At 33.4% G+C, this 21,821-nt stretch overlaps 2 protein-coding genes across 2 annotated transcripts in view; one reads left to right on the top strand and one right to left on the bottom strand.

The window, feature by feature from the left end:
• Positions 1 to 21,821, top strand: part of Lin28b (lin-28 homolog B) — a 100,598-nt gene that overhangs the window by 10,110 nt on the left and 68,667 nt on the right. The window lies entirely within an intron of this gene.
• LOC124989499 (ATP synthase subunit ATP5MJ, mitochondrial-like) lies at positions 16,519 to 16,860 on the bottom strand. Its single transcript, XM_047559325.1, has one exon. It carries the CDS (start codon positions 16,843 to 16,845, stop codon positions 16,663 to 16,665), a length of 183 nt encoding a protein of 60 aa, XP_047415281.1. The 5' UTR covers positions 16,846 to 16,860; the 3' UTR covers positions 16,519 to 16,662.

Raw genomic sequence — 21,821 nt, 5'->3', positions numbered from 1 at the left:
CTTAATTTCATTTATCTTTATGGTGCTTTTTCATACACTATAAACTCACTGCTTGCCTAAAGGGTATAATTAGGATTATTGGTACTTCTATTTCTTGTCAGAAATTTATTGAATTTCTGTCTCAACTGGGTTTTTTCTTTAAATATCCTTAGAGGTGTAAATCAACAAGATGGTGGCTCATTGTTATTGAGAAGTATTAACTTTTAAGAAAAAGTTTACTTAGAAAAATTGTTTCTTAATTTTTTTCTAGTTATCTAATTTTTATTGATCAATGACTAAATATAAAGTATCATTGGATGGTATATTCAAGGATTCTTTGTTTTCACTACCTATGTATTTTTCAGTTTTTAAATTATTGCATACATTTTAACTAAATTTTTTCAATTGCTTCTTATTCTTTTCATAAAAGCAAAAGGTCATTTTTTTCCTATATACTACTTTATTCACTTTTTTACCAAGTAAAATTGTATTATCATTACTGATTTTATTTGGGGATAAATATGATAAAAATAAATGATAAAAAAATGTTAGTTTTAAAAAAATTTGAACTAAATACAGTGATTTCTCAGCTCTATTGGTTTTCAGATCTGTGGAGAAACTACCTTTGCCAGTACTCAAAATCATATTAATTTATTGTACTATTAATAATACACTTAATTTTTACCAGTTGCTTTAAATCTTTTTTATAAGTCTACTTTTAAAAATCAAAGTCCACTTAAATTTATTACTTTTGTTAATCACAAAGTTGGATTCTTATTTTAAAGTGTTGTAAGTTTAATTTGCTCATCAACCTAAGATTTTTTGTTTAGTTTTATAGTTTGTGCTGAATGGTATAAATTTCAAATTACTCTGACCAGGACTTGTTCATGACCATTTCTCTCAGCTTTGTAACTAATTTCCTTAGGCCATTAGAAATGGTGACTAGAATGCTCCCAGATCCTGTAAGATGCTTAAATTCTTCTATCTTATATAACATTTTTTTCATTTAAATGAATTGTCTTTGTCTTTAATTCAGTCTATAACAAAAATCTGACCACAGTTGTTATTTATGTCACTTTAGATACTTAGTAAGTCAGCGATAAGTTTGGAATGAATTATTTCAACTTTTTTTCTTAAATATGATTTTAATAATAAATGATTTTGCATACAATACAGAAACACTGGTGCTTGTAAATTATGTTTTTTAGCAACTCCTTTAAGTAGATGAAATAATATTAGAGATACATACCTAGCATAGCTTAGCGTAAGCCATAAATTTTAAAAGGTGAATGAATCTTTTTCATTTTCAACAAGGAAAAACGAAGCTTCCCTTTGTAGGATTGGTTAAGACTGCATCAGAAATTTAACCACAGTATTGACTTCATCTTTTTAAACTCTCTGAAATTTTAGTTGAATACTAAATCTAGGGACAGTTGGATTTGCATGTTTGCCCCTTTCCCTGTTTTCTCCCTCATGCCATTGAAGAATTTGAATGGTGAGGAATTTGCGCCCTTTGGCTCAGGTTGCAGACCCACTTGATCAAGCCAGAGAAGCCAGGGTCAGGACTATTCATTCCTTATCTTTTCCTTGAGATAATTGTAAATCGTGCTTTCTGTTCTGGAACTACAAAACAAAGCAAACACACAAACAAACAAAAACCCCTCTTTATATTGGGCTTATATAAAGCCCAGAGCATAAAATCGTATATAATAGTTGATCTTGTGACTCCACATGGGTTAATTCCATTTTCTTGAAAAGTTTTTCATTGCATCACAGCTTATTCGATTTATATAATTTTATTTAAGTACATGTTATTTTATATTATGAAAGTGCCTTGCTGAATGAAAGCCTATTTGTTGATATGATGTTTTCTCTTAGGTTGAGGGTTTGTATCTTTGAAATATAGTGATTATTTTTAAGAAAATAGCATTAAGTAATTTGAATCAAACTTAGCAAAAGCCCCAAAGTATTTTATTTTGATGTGCTTAATTTATGCTGACACTTAAAACTTGCCTAAATCAATAATAGCACAAGTTTATGAGCTGTACCATAATGGTGTAAAGACTTTACATCTAGACCCATGTTTAAACAAACACAAAACACTTTGTTCTTATCTCAGCATCCCTTAAAAGTATACAGCTCTGGTTCAGGACCTCAGGACCACCCATCACCCCGGACATTGGATACTCCTATTTATTCAAGAGGCTTGTGAAGTATCTGTGTAACAGTGGGGGAAGGGCTGTGTATCTATGCAGGGAATCACAGTTAAGGTGATTTACCCCAACAAAGCAGCAACATTGTTTGTAAACTGAATTATGTCCCTGCAGAATTTTGTAGTTGTGAAACCTAATTTATTTTACAGATTTGTTATTTTATGTAAGTACTGGTTGTATTCACATTTTTGATGCTTTGAGAAGGTTAAAGTGGGCCCCTGTTAAGATTAACCTCAATTCATTACAGCTTTTTGGCTTGCAGGCCCCAACCATTGGCCTTGGATAGCTAATACCAAGCTTTTGTTTCTTCCTGTAGAAAGAAAACTTTTCTTTCTCTTTCATTGCTTAAGTCATGTGACTTCCCTTTTAGTTAGTCACAGATAGGGCTGAAGTGAATCTCAGAATGAATAAGATGACAAAGTTTTATGTTTATCGGAAATTCTTATTGAAATGTGCTTATTCATGTATTTTACGCATTAAAGAGTTTTGAATGATCACCTTATTTTACATCCATGATGTTCTTTTTTAGGAGTCAAAAAAAATTTTAGTAATAAGTATTTAGTAATAATAGGTTTTTTACACTTTAATGAAGATCTACATAAAATGCTAGGTTCTATCCTAAAATAGATTAAAAAAAGACAAACAACCAATACTGACCTTTTTATCTCAGTGTACTCTTTTACCAGTTATCTTTTAGCATCATATGAGGTTTTCAAACTGTAGCTTATTTCTTAGAACTTAAAGTGTAAACAAAGTAGAGGTGGTGGTTGGGATAACTTTAGTAAGGAAAAATTCCTGGTAGAGAAAAAAAAAGAAACATTTTTATTTTTTTTATTTTTTAGAAACATGTTTTAGAACTGCACATAAATATTTTTAAAAATTAGATATATATTTTTTTGTTCCTTTTTCACCTCCAGTCGTAGTGTAGCTGGTGTTTGGGAGACAGTGCTGTCCAACTCTTAATATTTCATTTTGAAATTAAATGAGGATAAATGTTGGCTGCTTAGTCCTAATTTGTTGATTTAATCATGATAGCATGAACCATTAAGTATTTAATCTTTGCAGTTATTTCAATTTGTTCTTAAGTTACATTTCAAGTGTTTGAATTATATTTTAGTAAACAGTGTAGCTGTCTCCAAATAGTAACTAGATTATATGAAACAGTAGTAGTTTCCTAAGAAGTATCCTCTCTTTTCACTGATTACATATTGTTCTTTGGCACATGATATTTCCATGCAAGTAGGTACTTTTCAAGATTTACAGGAAGAATGTTATTTTGAATAAGTCTAATATGCATTTTAATTTAAATAATTTTATATCAATAAAATGTTTCAGAGCAATGATATGTAAAAAAAGATGGTTCTTTGCATTTCCATAGACTTGTGAATCTTAAAAAACAATGATTTTAATCAGATAACTTTGCTATCAATCCAAGATAGCTAACTAGATTTGTAAATATGATCTTTTGCTACTCTTCAGGATGAATACGAAAGAACTAAAATTCACGTAATTTTTAGCAATGTGTGTTGTGATGAGTTTTTGAAAAACCTTGAAAATTAATAAAAGTCTGTTGAGCTACACAGAAAGGCAACTGAGGTTTATGTTAATAACTGGGTTATCAGCTTTTCAACAACTAGGATCTGATGTGTTGGTTCATGCTTTTGCTAACATTAAAATTTATGGCAAATGATTTTTGTGTGTCCTTTACAATTGAATGCTTGAATGCTTCAATTTCTGTTTACTTAATTTTAAAAGTGTAGTGATTTTTTAAATTGTCACCAAAATTTTGCTTTTGGGAAAAGTTTAGGATTCTAAGTCTTTCAAATTCATGATCTATCTTCATTTATTATTTGGATAGCATGATACTCATGAAATACAACTATTATTAAACATTTTAATAATATGAATCAATCTAGTACTGACAGACATTGAAATAATCCATCTGGTGTCTGTCTCAGTAAGTTATGAGAAGGTAAACAAAAGCTTACTTTTTAAAAAATTACTACCAGGGGGCTGGGGTTGTGACTCAGTGGTAGAGCCCTCATCTGCACGCATGAGACCCTTCGTTTTGATTCTCAACATCACATAAAAATAAAATAAAGGTATTGTGTCCACCTATAATTAAAATTATATTTATATGTGATATATATCATATAAATTGCATATATATGCAATTGCATATATATATGTGTATACACACATACACACACACATACATGTATGAATTGATATTGCTACGAGGGTCTTTTGTGTGATACATGTATTTTTTTAACTGAACAGAATTGGGTGTTAATTAATAATAAAATTTGAAGAGGAGAAAAGTTGAATGTTTCTTCTTTTATAACCAGTTTTTCTTCCTGCAGAATTTTTCTTTAACCTATGTGGAGAAAAGTAGTTTCTAGAATGAATGAATATTTTGACTTTGTCTTCAGATGTTGTCAGATGTACAGGGTTCATTTGCGGGCAGTGGGTGAAGGTGACACCATTTGATGTATTTCTACTTATTTTCACATGAGTTATTGTAAATATTAGGTTGATGAGTCATTTAGTTTCATTTATTTTCTTTCTCTTAAAAGAAAACAATAATAAATAGAAAATACTTTTTCAAGTAGGTGAAATATATGAAGAGCCAAGTAAATGGAGCCATAGTCATATTATACCCACATTCTTTAGGATTGGGTGTATTTTTCAAAGATATTCTGATATTAAAGAATCAGATGGATGTTTGGGAGATTCTTTTTAGGTGATGACCACTGTTCCATCTTCTCAGCTTTTAGTTTCAAAGTATTTGGTTATTGTCAAACCATAACTATTGCTGAAAGTAATTCAGAATTTCCTGTGATATCAAGTGTTCAATATATTAAAAAATCTCATAAAACTTGGAATATTTTTAGAGTGAATTTTTAATGGGAAATAATTCATTATTTTGATTTATAGTTTTGAATTTTCAAGCTATAAACTGAAAAAAGAAGTTACCCAAATTATTATTGCCTTTTGCTCTTCCCATATTATTCCCTGCCCTAATATTATAATTTGATCAGGGACCAGGAATTATTATAGCCCTAAGTGGTCTCTTTCTTTGGTGTTGCCCCCCTCCCCCCTTCAACTTCCTCTTCGGGAAGGAAGCCTGGGGCCCTAACTCTAGAGATACCAGGAAAAAGCAGTTGCTCAGCACAAAGGGTCTGTCTTTAGGAGAACTTTCCTTGGAGAAGCGTGTGAGTTGAGAAGAGGTTAACAACATAAGAGTTTCAGATTTTATTCTAAATTCATTTAGAATTTATTTTTGATACAACTGGGTATTACTGTCATTATGAATAAAGTAATCTACATGGTGTGTTTAGGCATTAATACGGTCAATTCTAGTCCTTCACCACATTCTCTCATGTTTGGTTAAATCTTTTACACATTTTCTAAAGGCTTTTGCCAGTGATTTCCCTGACATTAAGGAGGTAAGTAAGTTCTTAACAAATGCTTTGGATGGTTAGGTAATTTAAAAAATGTCTACACACTTACTGCTATTACCAGTATTTTCAGAGAAAGTATATGTGAATGTTTTATTCTACATCATTTGTGTGCCTAGCACATTTTTACCAGGAAGGCTTTTTTTTTTTTTTTTTTTAAACTACAAACAGACTCATAAAATAGTCTGACAATGAAAATAAACAGGAATTGATAGATTGAGAAATGTCTTAAGTGTTTACGTCCTTGGAGAGACTGTTTATGACATCAATCCCTCCCGCCCCCCAGGGATGAGTAAGAAATGCAGATTCAGTGGCATGAAGTTTGAACACTGTGAACCATAGGGTAAGATTGCTGAAGGGCCAAAGTTTCTTTCCACTATGGTATAGATATTTCTGCTAGCCTTTCTTCGTCTTAAAGGGTAATCTCTTTACTTAGATCCACATGCATTTGATTAAATTTGTTATTCTTGTTGACCCTAATTTGAAAAACTTAAGTAAGTATGGTCATGGAATTTTACAATTAAGCTTAAACAGGATTTTATAAGTCATAATTTATATCTAAGAGATAATAAAAATTATTACATTATGCTTATATTTCAAAAATTTAAAATATTAGTCATTTAAAGGGAAAATACAAAAATATAACAGCTAAACAGATTTAAAGTTAAGAGTGTATAAGCAATCCTTTAACAGTATAAAAGAGAATTAGATTATAATCCTGTGTTCCTCCCTTTTGGTCTAAAACCCTTTTCACATTAACATTTGTGTGGGGGTGTGTGTGTTTTAGTTGCTTGCAACACTTAGTTCCCACAACTGCCAATCCCTAGGCATAGACACCATTTTGTCACCAAATGGCAAATGAGTCCTAACTGATCATCCAGAGCCACTGGTATCACACCTCTCCACTAAGACTTTTGTTCTCTTAGCACAAGAGAACCCTTCAGCTATACCAGTTGGTATTATAGTAAGGGTATTGAGGATAATCATGATATTGGTAAAGACAACACAAAATGATAATGGCATTGTGTTAGCCTTAAAAAGTACTTGCATGTGCCAGGTACTGTGCATTTTATATTTGTTAGATTTTCAAAACTCAGAAAGATAGGTTGCTCTTTGTTCCAGTTTTGCTAATGAAGAAAATGATCATAGGATTGCTGCTTGCCTAATTTCACACAACCAAGTTAACAGTATGACTCCGGAGCAGTGTTCTTAAATCGCCCTGTTCTAACCACATTTAGCTATTTTAATTTCATATCAGCGTGTTCACTTCGTGCTAGGTGCTAGAGCTTCAGTTGTGAACAAAAGGCAGAGAGGGATTCTGACCTCGTGGAATTTAAAGAACAGTCAGGGAGACAGATAATCCAATCACACACATCAAAGTAAAATTAGAACTGCTGTAGGTCAGTGAAGAAAAGGTGTACCTTGCTGTGAGTGTGATGGTGAGGGACCTAATCTAGTCTCCAGCTGAGGAAGACTTCTTTGGGTCAGAAGATTTGTGATGTGGAATGAAGAATGAGTAGACAAAAGAACAAGGGGGAAAACAAGCGAAAGGACATTGTAACAGAGGAAGAGGTTTTGTGGGAGCTTTGTGGCAGGAGGGAAAACAGAACTTCATTGAGCATTAGCTTTGCAAAGTATTGAGATTACAGTGACCAGTAATATTCAGTCTCTGTCTTAAGAGCAGTTCCAACGGAGTGCTAACTAGAGGATAAGAATATTATGGTAGGAATTATTCATGATTTAGTAGCATGGAAATCTATAAAGGAAGAAAATTGTTTTGTTGTGGTGGTGGTTGTTCATTTGTGTTTTTTTTTGGTGCTAATGGAGCCCAGGGTATCCAGTGTGCTAGGCAAACAGAACTACCACTGAGCCCAGAAGAGAACTTTTGAAATGAGTCCTGGAAATACCTAGGAACTTAGTCTGTAGGTGCATTCCATATCATAAATGTATAATGGTACAGTGTGTCCAGGTTAGTGGGACTTGATGGTGGAGGTGGGGACAAGAGTAGTAGAGGAATGGTGGAAGATGAGGTTCAAGCCAAGGAGAACTACTTGGTGAACAGGCATATTTATCCTTCTTATTGGTCCTGACCATGAACATTGCTATTTGTGAATTCCTTTGAATTCACTACCCTACAAGGTTAGTTGGCTGTTTGTTTCTGAACAAATTTAGACTTCTTAGGCAGACATCCAAGTTCTTTCTGATCTGATTAAATTTACTTTCTTTGCTTTTCTTCTCATAGTTCCTATTTAAATTGCTTGCTTTGTGAATAGGACCATCTACTTTGTGGACGTAGTCTACACTGTTTTGCCTCTTCCCTTTACATGAACAGTACTGCCTTCCCCCAAATTTTTCCTGCATTCACTTTCGAAGTCATTGCCGTCCTTTGGAGCTAGTACCAGAGTTGGTTCCTTTGTTAGACCTTTCCTCATCAATCTAGTCAGAACTGCTTACTTCCTTATAAATTCCAAAATGCTTTGTAAATAATAGACCATCTTCTATTATATTTTGTTTTCTTATTTTGCATACCAAATTATATACAAGTGGAAGTTGTTTCACCAAATTTTGTATTCCTACAATAGTATTTCTCTTATCACTTCTTCATTAAAATTTCTTTTTCTTTTTTGATACTGAGGATTAAACTCAAGGATGCTTAACTATGGGGCCACATCTTAGCCCCTCCCCCTTTGTGTTTTATTTTGACACGGAGTCTTACTAAGTTGCCTAGGGACTTACTAAGTTGCTGAGGCTGGCTTTGAATTTGTAATCCTCCTGCCTCAGCCTGCTGAGGATTATAGGCATGTGGCACTGCACCCAGCCCCAAACATTTCTTTTCTTTCTTCCTTTCTTTTTTTTTTTTTGTGGTGCTGGGGATTGAACCCAGGCTTGTAAGGCAAGCATTCTACCAACTGAGCTATATCCCCAGCCCCCAAACATTTCTTGAAAAAGAAAAAGGTATAATAAATTAGTACCATTTTTCCTGTCTTTTATTGGATAAAGTAGTTTTGATTATAGGAAACTAACTAGATTCATATTGTATAATAGAACATGTGTGAACTTTCTTGTTTAAGAAAATCTAGTGTTTAACTCCCTTTTAGCATAATTCTTTGGTGTTCATCATACATTGAGTGATGCATGATAAGCTGTGTTTGGAGGTTCAGGGCAATTTTGGTTTTCTGCCTTTTTATTTAACAGAAAAAATGGTGGCTTCTGTGTTATATTTATTATCATTGTTGGTAAGTCAAAAGTATCTGCAATTTATTGATGGAGAAGGACCCTGTGTATCTAATTCTCTTTTTAATTTCAGAGAACATTGAACTGGATGTCCAATAGATATTTTTAAGTGAGATGAGATATAACAGGGTAAATGTAAACCATGGAGATCCTGGAGTGGGAGATACCGGTTTGAATCCTGTCTGTAGTGCTTACTGGGTACTTGCATTTTGCCAAATTACATTATCTCACATTTCCTATCTTTAGAAATTAGTTATCAGTACTAATTTTATAGGATTATGAGCATCAGATTTAATGTATTTTAATTGTCTAGTCCAGTGCCTTGAAAGGGAAATATAGGATATTCTTACTATCCTCATTTTAATTTTAAAAAAATGCATATTGCTATAATTGATATAATGCAGAGAGGTGTATCTGGTGTAAGGGATGACAGAGCCAAGACTATGTATAGTAGACAGATGCAATTTAACTACACAATAGGACATTTAATGGTGAAAAATATAGAAACCAGCATTTTGGGCTGGGAATGTAGCTCCGTGGTAGCATGCTTACCTGGTATGAATGAGGCCCTGGGTTCAGTCCCCAGCACTGAGGAGAAAACCTATTAAGAAATTGGCATCTTAGTTAATAACACAAGAGCATAATTGATGTAGGTCAGTTCCACAAGGATAGTATGGGGCTAGTCTGTCAAGATATTGGATTGTGGGAGAAAGATCTATGATTCTTATACTGGGTACTCTTGGTTACATATCCAGCACCTTTTTCTTCCTTTCTGATCAGAATCCTCATTCTTTTGTTCATGTATCTACCTCTATTTGCTATATGCCCCCAGGAGCGTGACTCCATCTCCAGTATAAAGAGTAGTTCCTTATCAGTCTAAGCACATGACATTCTGCTGGCAACTATTATAAATCCAGAAGCTCGAATGAAACTTCAGTTGCCTGTTCAATCTGAGGAGAGCAGTTGCTTACATTATACTGCTAACAGATCACTGCCTTTTATTTCCAAGATTCTTAGCTTTTCTCTGCTTTAATTCAATTTCTCTGGGCAGAACTTTCACCACTTACAGTTCCTTCTGTGTATACTAATTCCCAGTCAGGGTGTCATGCCTCTCTCACCCTTCCACACCTCAGCCTTTCCAACATTTTTAGTTATTCAGATGTGAAAAGTTAGTGTTTCTTGCTTATGACTCATGTCCAATCAATAATCCAGCTCTATTTTTTTTAATCTCAAAATGCCTCCCAACTTTATATCGTCTATACTTGAGATCTTAATGATCAGAGCAGAGTTTGACTGGCTGCTGTTGGGTCCATGCCTGACAAACAAGTAACTGGAACTTAGGCAAATCAGATAAAGGAGCATTGCAGTTAAAGGCAGGTATATGATGTGACTTGAAGGCAGTATCTTGGTGAGCAAGTAGGTCACTTTTCCCAGAGACCTGGGGCAAACAGTTTCTATCAAGATTTAACTCTATTAGTTTGTTTATTCAGCAAATAGTTATTGGACAACTATTATGTGAGATACAGCAAGAAGCCCAAAAGAACAAATGGAAATACCTACCCTCATATACCAACTTCCACCCCTCTTTTCTTTTGTATTTCTATCTCCAGTGTGAAAAATAGGAAAATAGACTAATTATCTTTAGTACAAAATACAGCATCTTTTCTTTAATTAAACAGTAAATCTCATTAACATTTGAATTCTGGAAATTATTCTACGAAGAACATAAGAAGGTGTTTTATTTTGTGGAAAAGAGAAGGTAACAATATGAGAAGTCTGAAATCTGGAGAATTCTAAACTGTACTTTGAGGTGCCGATAGTAGCATTGTTAGTAAAGAAAAATTGAGGTTAATAATCTGCAGCAGAATTTCTCAACCTGAGCACTTGGGTCAGAGTGAACCTTTTGTGTCTTGTAAGGAACTGTACTGTTCTTCATCGGCTGTTTAGCAATATCACTGACCTCTACTCACCACACACCTCCCCATTGTGACAACTTAAAATGTCTCCAAACATCCCTAAATATCTCCTGGAGGGCACAATCACCTCCATGTGGGAAAGTCTGATTTAGTGAATTTGCTAAGTATTTCAAACAAACATATGATACTTAGCAGTTAACATGTATGTCTTTTATTTAAACATAAATATAGGAAAAAAATATTTTTAGGGCTGGGGAGATAGCTCAGTCGGTACAGTACTTGCCTTGCAAGCTCAGGGCTGTGGGTTTGATCCCCAGCACCAAAAAAAAAAAAAAAAATTTTTAGGGGACCTAAATACCACTGAGTTATTTAAAATATAAGTAATAATATGAAATGAATGCTAAATATGAAACATTTTAATGTTTTTAGTTTTAAAATTTTATTGTATTTTTTTGATTATAAATGTAGCACATATTGATGGAAATTTAGAGGCAAAGAAAGAGCATAAAGTCAATTTAAAAGTCTCTCATTATACCACCATCCAGAGATAACTTCTACATACCTTTTAGTGTATTTTTAAAATTCTCTCCCTCTATTACTTTAAGAAAAATCTATTTCTGAATAGTTTGTTATTTGCTTAAAACTGTAATTACACAGGTGAGGATAAAACTTCTAATTTCCTGTTTCATATTATTATGTATTATAAATTAGAGGAGTTTAAGATGAAATTACTAAGGAAATATAAAGGTATATAAATTTCTGGAAGTTGAAAAAGGAAAATGTAAGAAAACATTACACATTTCAGTGACAGATTCTAAATCATAATTGTTGCTGAAGTATACATTTCTTTAAATAAGAGTAAACCTAACATGGTTATTTCTTACTTAATCCACTTGTAATTTCAGTAGTCTGAATATGTGAGACATTAAAAAAAAATGAAGTCCTTGGGAAATTTTGTTATCTGGCTCAAGAAAAAGCAACAAAATTACATTGATCTCCTTCTCTCTCTCCCTTCCTTCCTATCTTCTTTCCTTCCTTCCTTGGAACCCAGGGCCTCAAGCATGCTCAGAATGTACTCTACACTGAGTTACACCTCCAGCCCCTGTGTTCTTATTTTCACATGAAAAAGTGTAGATGTGATTGGTATGTGTATTTATTTTGTACAAAAACTTAGGCCATCCCTAAGTATTCAGGTAATTTTTAAGTTTTATATGCAAGTTAATTTTTGTAGCTAATATGAAATTAAATTTTTGGTAACTGTCTAGAGATCACTTTCACTTCTAAAATATGTTTAAAATTCTGTAATATAGTTCTGTAATAAAATACCATGAAATAACTTATTAAAATTTATAGGTTTGCCTGAGTTTTGATGAGTAATTGAGAGATTAACCAAGGTAATTGAGAGAAGGTTAATTTTTATTTCTCTGAGAAAGGAAGATGTTTTGGCTGAAGAACAAGGATGGTAAAGTATTCTAGGTGGGGGAAATGGTGTTAAAAGGTTGAAAATTATATGTGACGTGGATTTGGTTTCAGAGATAAACAAATGTGTATTCTTTTGGTCATATATTGATTGAAATTTAAGTGGTAAATGTACTTCAAATTCTGTCTTGCATTGTAGAAATTAAACCTGTTTTAAAAGAAGAGTTTTCATTTAATATTAAAGGAAACAGCCTGTGCACTGTTTTTAAATGTTCCTTTCACTACAGTGATTGATTCATTATATGCTCATCCACATATTCATTGGTTTTCACTCCTGTATCTCCTCTTTGCACTAACATTCTCCTTCTGCACACAAACTGAATTAACCTTTCATACCATGTCCACTTAAATTGTGATTTTCTCAATACAACCATTAGCAACAGCCTATCCCTAACCCATTGTTACTAATTTTATTCCCACCGCATATTAAAATGTATGTCGAATGTATCATTTTCTATTATGTGTTTCCTGGTACATCACAAAGCATATAGGACAGACTTCCACATTATGAATTCACCTTAGCCTTATCCGTAGTGTTATCATTCCCTGTCTTTTCTAAAACACCGCTGTTTTAAAATGCCACTTATTTTTTGCTCCTTGTTGTTTTGCAACACCCCCGTTTCTCTACTCCCCATCCCTACTCTGTCTTCCTGGTGTAAAGAGCTTCTGTGGAAAATTGATAATCCGTGTCTTTCTGCTTCAAAGTCTTTTAACACATGGAGCTGGCTGCTGAGAGAAATTGACCAGGTTCCTGTGATCCTTGTCTGTTTCTCTGATTAATCAATTTTTCTTTACTGGAGAAGATGCTCTTAACAAAAGAAAACTAAACTGAAATTTCCATCATTTACCCATTCCTGCTTAGCTTCTATCTTCTTCTGGTCCTATCACTTTACTCTTTTATTATAAACTTTTCATTCTTACCCTTCAATTATCTCGTTTGTACTGGCAAGTAAGAACTAATTCTTTGTTTCTTATGTATCCTCAGTGATTCCAGCTAATTTAAATACTTGCATAATTTAATTTATAAAGTGAGTTTCCTATTCAAAAGATAATGACTACAAATCAAAATGAGTCCTTTTTGACTTTCTAGCAATAACCAAGGGAAAGCAATTCCAGCATGCTTAAAAGGGAATCATGCTATCATAGATACTATTGGAAGGACACCCAGAAAAATAAGAGCAAGTTATTTTTTTGCCCCTTTTATAGGGATATTTCTTTAAAATATGTCAAGTGCTATTAAATTTACAGAGTTAAAAAATTTGTCTGTAGGTCATGGATAAATTTGAACTGCTAAGTTAGCCAAAAAATAAGGTTATAAGAACTGAGAGAATATTTACAAAATGGCCAGAATGTATTTGGGATATCCTTTAGGCATTATATAAACTTGTTTGTACAAAGTGTCATAGACAGGATTATCATAGGAAAAAGGAATTAATTTGAACGTCCTTGCTCAGTGATAGAGTGAATGTCACTAATGCCTAAAACATGTTTTGTATACAAGTAGTTCTGTGGTATATTAATGTTATCTGAAAGAAAAAAGCATCCCTTATTTAATAAGTTTGAGAACTTCCTGGTTATTCAAAATTTGACCTGTTTCTTCGTTTACTATGTAAACGAAACTTTTGAATGTATTATCATACTGTATGTAGTTTGCTTTCAATTTCCAGAGACAAGGACATAGGATATAGTATATTTCATACTTACTGAATATTGGTTCCTTATATCCCTACACCCTTCTTTTAAAAAAAGCATCTCTTGGGATGTGGTTGTATGGGGACAAGCATTGGGAAATGCTTAACTGATGGCCAGTAATAAATCAGTGTTAACATCTTTATTACGTAACTCATAATCATTAACTTAAAATGCTTTAAAGTTCTTGTAAATGTCTTCTAAAGCATTTTTTTGTTTGTTTGTTTTGTTGTGCTGAGGGTCGAACCCAGGGCCTCATGAATGTTAGGCAAACACTCTATCATTGAGCTACATCTCCAGCCTCTTCTAGGCATTTTTAATGATATATTTTTATTTTATAAAACCAGAGACAATAAATGATGTTCAAGGCATCCAGAAAAACTGTGTGTGTGTGTGGGGGGGGGGGTGGTATCCATCATATAACAATGGCATTACAGATGAACTAAAATCAGGTATTTAGAAAACATCTACTTTGGACATCTTAAAAGGAGAGTGAGGATAACTCAAGATTAGCTGAGGTAAGTAAAGCCGAAATTTAGCAGGGAGGTTAAAAAATGGAAGAAAAATAATGCTAAGTGATATACTTTCCTATTTTCACCAGCAACTTCTCAGAATAGCCTCTGGCTAGGAGCATCTGGCTTCCTTTCCTCGAAGGCAGCTACTCCCTTAACAACCTAGTGTCAGGTTTATTCTGAGGGCAATTTTTGGTGTGCTGGGGCACTGATCCTCAGTCTTTTTATAAAAAGTTTTCTAATCTGTTCTATAGTAGATACTTGTACAAATGCTTACTCTTAGTTTTTATACTTGTCTTGGTCCAGTGATGAACTATTGACCAGCACTGAGCCTTAGACTACACTAGCACTGTACTAGGTTATCACTTCTGTCCAGCTCCTAAACTGAAAATGTACTGAATTTAATGACGGCCTAAAAATTTTCCTACTGAGGACTATAGGCAGAGAAAAGGTGTTTTAAAAGTATAAACAATTCTGGATGTGATTTTGGTAATTTTCAGACCAATAAGTATAAAAAAAAAACCCAGGTGGTTTAGTAAATGTTTAATAATTGACTTTCCAAAAATAATTGTGTATGTGCTATGAATTTTATTGATATAAAGGATACAGCACACCATTTGTAAGAAACAATGGTTATACAAGACTGTGTTATAAATTTCATGTAGTTAATGAATTCTTACCACATAGATTTTTTTTCCTGAACTCTCATCTCTCTTGGTAAACTTGCTTGCTGTAGATGAACAAGTGTGGTTCTTACATGAACACTAAATGATATTTTTTTAAAAATTTTTAATTTTTTTAGTTCTACTTAACATTAAATGGTATTTTTATACTGAGTAAGACAAAAATAAAACTCTAAACATAAAGACATATCAGAATTTTATTTTAGAATGCTGTGAACAATATTCTTTGTTGAAGTGGCTAACAGTTTTTGAATACTGTAAGATTATTCCCTAAGTTTTTCTGCTGTTTACATTGTAATGGCTATAGACATGATGCATTAATAAATTTAATCTGCATCTCTGATATTTTCTTCATCATTTTCCTAAGTATATAGACAATCAACAGAACAATAAATCAAGCCATAATTGGTAGCATATGCCAATTTTCATGCTATTAATACTTCTGTTGTCAATTTCAAGCTCTGGTTGTGGCTCATGTAGATTTGGAAAAGAGAAAAAGCACAATGACAAATTATAGGAGAGAGAAAAAAAATCTTTTTCTCTTTCTTTCCTGGGCCCTGTAGACTAACAAAAAACAGGCTAACAAGAGAAAAACATACTAAGTTTTATATGATACAGAGGCTTTTGAAAGGAAATAGACTTGAAGAAATGATTAAGAAATGAGCGTTTTGTACTAGGTTTGATGAAGTGTGGAAAATCATGATAAGACAAAAAAGGGTGTAAGCTCAGTGCAGTAAGCTAGCAGAAACTAAGAAAGGCCTGTTTTGAGTCCTGTTCAAATCTTTTCCTTGTATTTTAGTTGATTATCATTTATTGAGGTGTAGGAGGACTTTATGTAGTCTTATTAGTACTTTTTATTTTGTACTGTGCTGGAGATTGAACCTGGGCCTTTGTGCATGCTAGGCAAGTACTCTACCACTGAGCTACCTCCCCAGCCTTTTAGTACATTTCTTTATTTTTTTATTTGTTCTAATCGGTTATACATGGCAGTAGAATGCATTTGACACATTGTATGCAAATGGCAGTTAGTACATTTCTTGGTATGAATTTTTCGTCATACACATGTTCTTCAAGTATCTCCTAGTCTGTGGCTTGCCTTTTTAACTTCTATTCTTGGTACTAAGGATTGAACCCAGAGATGCTTTACCACTGAGCCACATCCCTATCCCCCCCCCCTTTTTTTTTTGTTTAGCAAACATTTATTAAGTATTAGACTTCAAGTGAATACCTAGACCTGACCACCAACCCCTATGGCAGTGGAGACTTGCTCCTCATCCCAGGTCTCATCATGAGGGCACCTGCTGCATTGCAAAGGCTCAACTTGGAGGAAACACACAAAGCAGTACCGGCAAGGCAGTGGTGCATCTCAGATCATATATTCACGCCACGTAGTAAGTGGTGCTTATGTGAGGGCATGGTGATGCTCCGTGTTCCCATCTAACAAAGTCCGCTTACATTTACAGGCAGACTGACGATTCTCTACTCAAGCAAGCTGGCTAATGATGACCATGAGCAGGTGCAGGACTTGAACCTTTCAAAGCTTTACTTTTTTTATCAGCACTCCTGATTTTATAAACAATGAAGCTCATCAATCCCATTCCTATCCAAATCTCTTGGTAAACCTGGGTATAGTAGCGCTTCAAGGGGATCCAGTATTTTCTAATAATGGTTTGAAGCATCTCGGCAGCCCCAAGGGCTCCCACCGCAGCAGCCCGTGAAGCCACCCTCAAAGCCCTACCCCTTTTTATTTTTTAATTTGAAACACTAAGTTGCTTAGGGCCTCACTAAGTTGCTGAGGCTGGCCTTGAATTTGTAAACCTGTCTCAGCCAACACACAAGGCCCCTTTTAACTTTCTTAATGGTAGATATACACAAGTTTTAATTTTTGATAATGTCCAGTTTTTTTTTTCTTTACAAAAGACAGTGTTCTGTGTCCTATTGAAGACATCTTTGCATACCCCAAGGATATGAAAATATTCCCTTTGTTTTCCTCCAGACATACTATAGGTTTAACTTTATATTTATATCTATGACCCATACACATACCAAGATAATTTTTTGGAATGGTGGTGCCAGGACGTTTTGCCTGACAAACATGCGCTCTGCCACTAAACTCTATCCCTGTCCCTCAAGTTAACTTTTGAATAGGTAAATCCAGTAGATGTTAAGGTTTATTTTATTTTGTTTTGGGTATGCAGTTAACCCAGCATCCCATATTTAAAAAGATCATCCTTTTTCCAATAAGTCACAATAGAACTTTTGTTATTGATCAGGTGACTGTAATGTGTGGGTCTGCTAATTCTTTGGTCTGTTTGTCTGTCCTTGCATCAGCATTAATTACCAGTTAGTGTAAATATAGTGAGGAACTGTCTGGTTGTTTAAGTTCTCCAGACTCATTCTTCTTCAATACTTGTCTCATTATTTTAGGTCCTTTCTTTCCATAGAGAAAATGAGCTTGTTATTTTCTACTGGAAAAAAACATTTCAATTGGGGTTTTGATTGTGATTATTTTTCATCCATGGATCACTTTAGGAGAGTGATGACATCTTCAATAATAATAATGTTTGTGCTTCTAGTTAGAGCTTCATTAATTTTTCTTTCTTTTTTATACATATTTTTTATTGGTTCATTTTAATTATACATGACAATTTATTCTGATACATTTACACAACCATGGACTATATCTTATTCTAATTAGGATCTTCATTAATTTTTCTCAAATATGTTTTTAATTTTCAGCACAGAGGTCTTACAGATCTTTCTTTGGTTTATTCCTATGTATTTTAGTTTTTAGTTGATCATGTTAAATAGTATTTAAAATTTTTTTTTCTGTTTTTTGTTATTTACAGAAAAACTGTATATTCTTTAAGTATTGTCCTTTTATCTTATAAACGTAGTAGATTTTCTTTTTCTTTCTTTTCTTTTTTTTTTAACAGTACTGGGAATTGAACGCAGGGCTTCACACATGCTAGGCAGGTGGTCTACCACTGAGCTACATCCCAGTCCATTGAAAGTGGTTTTTGTTTGTTTCAATGTTGTATTATTATTGTTGTTATTGTTGTTGTTATTATTTTGTACTGTGGATTGAACTTTACCACTGAGCTACATGCTTAGACCTTTTTATTTTTTATTTTGAGATGGGATCTCACTAAGTTGCTGAGGCTGACCTTGAACTTGCAATCTTCCTTCCTTAACCAACCCAAATCACTGGGGTTACAGAGATGCACCACCACATCCAGCTGTGTTACATTATTTTGTCTTTAAATACTTGAAAGGGCTCACTAGTGCAGCAACATGGCCTGGAGAGTTTTTTGTTATTTTGTTTCTTTTTATAGGTGGGTTTTTAATTACTGATTTAGCTTTTTAACTAGGTACAGAACTGTTAAATTTTTTTCTTGAAAATTTACAAGTTGTGATTTTCAAGGAATTTATATATTTCGTATAAATGTTCAAATTTATTGCCTAAAATTTTTAAAAAAAATTTTTAGATGTTGACAGACCTTTTTTTTATTTATTAATTTATATTTTATTCATTAATTTATAAGTGATACTGAGAATCCAACCCAGTGCCTCACACATGCTAGGCAAGCGTTCTACCACTGAGCCACAACCCCAGCCTCTCCTATTTTCTTCTTAATTTCCATATAATCTACAATGATGTTCCTACTTTCATTCTTTATATTAGAAATCTATTTTTTCTCTTTAGCTTCCTTTTCTTTTCTTTTTTCCCCTGCATTGTACTGGGGATCAAACCCAGAACCTTACATATGTTAGGCAAGCGCTCCACCACTAAGCTATCTTGCAAGAAGATAAAGAGAACTACCCTTTGGCTTTGTTGATTTTTTTTTTCTATTTTGTATCTTCTTTGTATTGTATTGATTTCTGCTCTTGATTATTTCCTTCTTTCCAGTTTTCTAGTGCTTATTTGTTATTCTATGAAATGAAATTTTAGATTCTTGATTTTTAAACCTTTATTTTTTTTCTATAAATACACTAAAATTGTACATTTCTCCATTAACATGTACATTGACTCCATTAACATGTTCTCCTGTATCGTATTTTCATTACCATTCAGTTTCAAATATATTTTCATTGTTTTCTTGTTTGACCAATGGTTATTTGGAAGTATGTTGCTACATTTCTAAGTATTTGGTGGTATTGTAGTTATTTTTCTTTTTTTGACTTTCTAAGTATTTGGTGATATTGTAGTTATTTTTCTTTTTTTGACTTACACTTAATTCCACAGTGATCAGAAAATACGTTTTGTTTGATTTCAATCCTTTCAGATTGCCTGAACCACACACCACAGAATGTGATTTGTTTTACATGCAATTGAAAGGACTCTCTGTTCTGTAGTATGGAGGGGAGGGCAAGCTGGTCAGTCATGTAGTTCAAATCTATCTTCCTCATTTTTCTGTTTGTTTTTTCTACCTGTTACTGGGTTATTAATCATTGGTACAAACCAATAATTGAGGATTATCTGTTACTTTTCAGATTCCATCACTTTCTTTTTATATGCTTTTAAGCCATGTTATTAGGTGCATACACATTAGGATTGTTGCATATTCCTGTTCAATTAACACTTGTGAAATGTCCTACATTTCTTTGTTTGCTTGTTTTTATGGTAGGGGGGATTGAACTCAGGGCCTTAGTGTGAACCATCCTACATTTCTTAGTACTTCTTGATTTAAAATCGATTTCTTCTGATGTTGAATAGGGTACTGGCATTCTTTTGATTGGTGTTTTGCATGGTATGTCTTTTTGACCCCTTTGCGTTTAACTTCTCTGTGATCTTACATTTAGTGTCTCTCTTGTAAACATTGTGAGTTTTTATTTTGTTCAAAATATTTGATGTTTTAACTCATTTATATCTTAATATAAATTTATTTAGCTTTACCATCTTGGAATTTGTTTTCTAGTTGTGCTTTCTTTTCTTTGTTCCTTTTTCCTTCTACTTTGCTTTCTTTTGTGTGGATACAGATTTTTTAAAATTGTTTTTTCTTCTCTATTAATTTTTATTTTTACTCTTTTCAAATTATTATTTTAGTTGTTACACTGGAGGTTGTGGCATGTATCTTTAATTTATTTTAGAGCACTTTGGTTACTTTTCTACTCTTCAGAAGAATTTCATGGTGTCTTTTGAGAAGTTGTTTCTTTTAATGTAATTGGATTTATCGACCTTTGTACTTACAATTGATGCCTTTCGTGTTTTGTCTTATAATTATTTAGATTAGCTTTATATCCTGAAATTATAAAGCTGCTTGCTTTCCTTCATTTTCTTCTTAAAGCTTTAAAACATTTTCTTTCACATTTAAAGGTCTTTGGGATTATGTATTTATGTTAACATTGTTAAGACTATTGTTCAATAAATGTCCATTATTTAATTTGTTCATCTCAGGATTTAAAAGTTAAGAGCCTACATTTTATTTACAGCTTGTGAGCATCAGTACAGTTAAGTACTTGTAAAAACAATAAACTGTTTATCCAGTGAAGTAACTCTTAACTATAACTTGTGCAAAGAAGCTGTTTATCTCTAAAGAGTCATTAAACTATACCAATAAATGATAGAAACATTTCGAAGCTTTTAACTTTACACTTTAGTGAACAGATTCATGGCAAAATTAATTTTATTTTATATTATTTTTTTGCTGAGAGCAAAAATCAACTACTTAACTTTTGTATTTAGTTCTATTTTGTGTTAGATGTCATATGTTACATACTTAGGATACAGGGTTGGGGATGCAGCTCAGTGGCAGAGAAATTGCCTAGCACACATTAGGTCCTAGTTTCATTCCCTTGCACTGAGACGGGTATTAGGTCGAAGAGGATATTTAAGATACAAAAGCAATTTATATTGTCAGCTGTGTGTTGGAAGACCTCGTGGTTCATGAGAAAAAACTATAGACGAAGAAGTGCATTAAAGTGACATACATGTTTTGGGGAAATTTGTACATTGGAATTCCAAAGAAAATGTGCTTGTTGAGGTGCTGAAAATACTTTTTGTAAGAGGTGATTATTAAGGTTTCCCATCGTAAGAGGAAAATCTTTATTATGCAGACATCTAGGGAAAGTAATTCTCAGTGGAGAGAGCGTTATAACCAAAGCCAGACGTTTTTAGGACATTTCTAGTATTTGAATGTGCTAGAATGATGAGGGAGCCAGTGAAGATGTGGGAAGTTCGAAGTGGCCTTTAAATTAATGATAATTTTGCCATTGGAGACCAAATTTGGGAGTCCCTGGAGGATTTTAAACAAAGAACTAATTGAAACAGATATTTACTCTGGTTGGTTTCTGCTATAATATATTGGGATTTGAGGGAGGTAAGAGAACTATAATTCTAAGAAAAGGGTGCTGAAGACCTTAACGAAGGCACTAACATGGGAGACAGAAAGATGAGAAATACAAAGATTATACCCAGGGTTTGGTGTAAACTATCGTGGAGGGTAGTTGAAGAGGAAAGTGTATGGATGACTGTTAGGTTTGTAACTTGGGTATTGAAAAGAATAGACACAAGGATGGGAATTCTAGGTGAAGGAGAAGGAACAACAGTTTCGGGGGGCTAGATATTGAATTCTGTTTTAGAAATGCGAGCATGAAGACCCTGTTATCCTCCAGGTGAATATATATATGTGGGTCTTAGAAGAGAAATTGGGTT

The sequence above is a fragment of the Sciurus carolinensis genome, chromosome 7, assembly GCF_902686445.1.
Source record: "Sciurus carolinensis chromosome 7, mSciCar1.2, whole genome shotgun sequence".
NCBI classification, from domain to species: Eukaryota; Metazoa; Chordata; class Mammalia; order Rodentia; family Sciuridae; genus Sciurus; species Sciurus carolinensis.
Note: the sequence above shows the minus strand (reverse complement) of the source record. Positions and strands in the feature narration are given on the sequence as shown.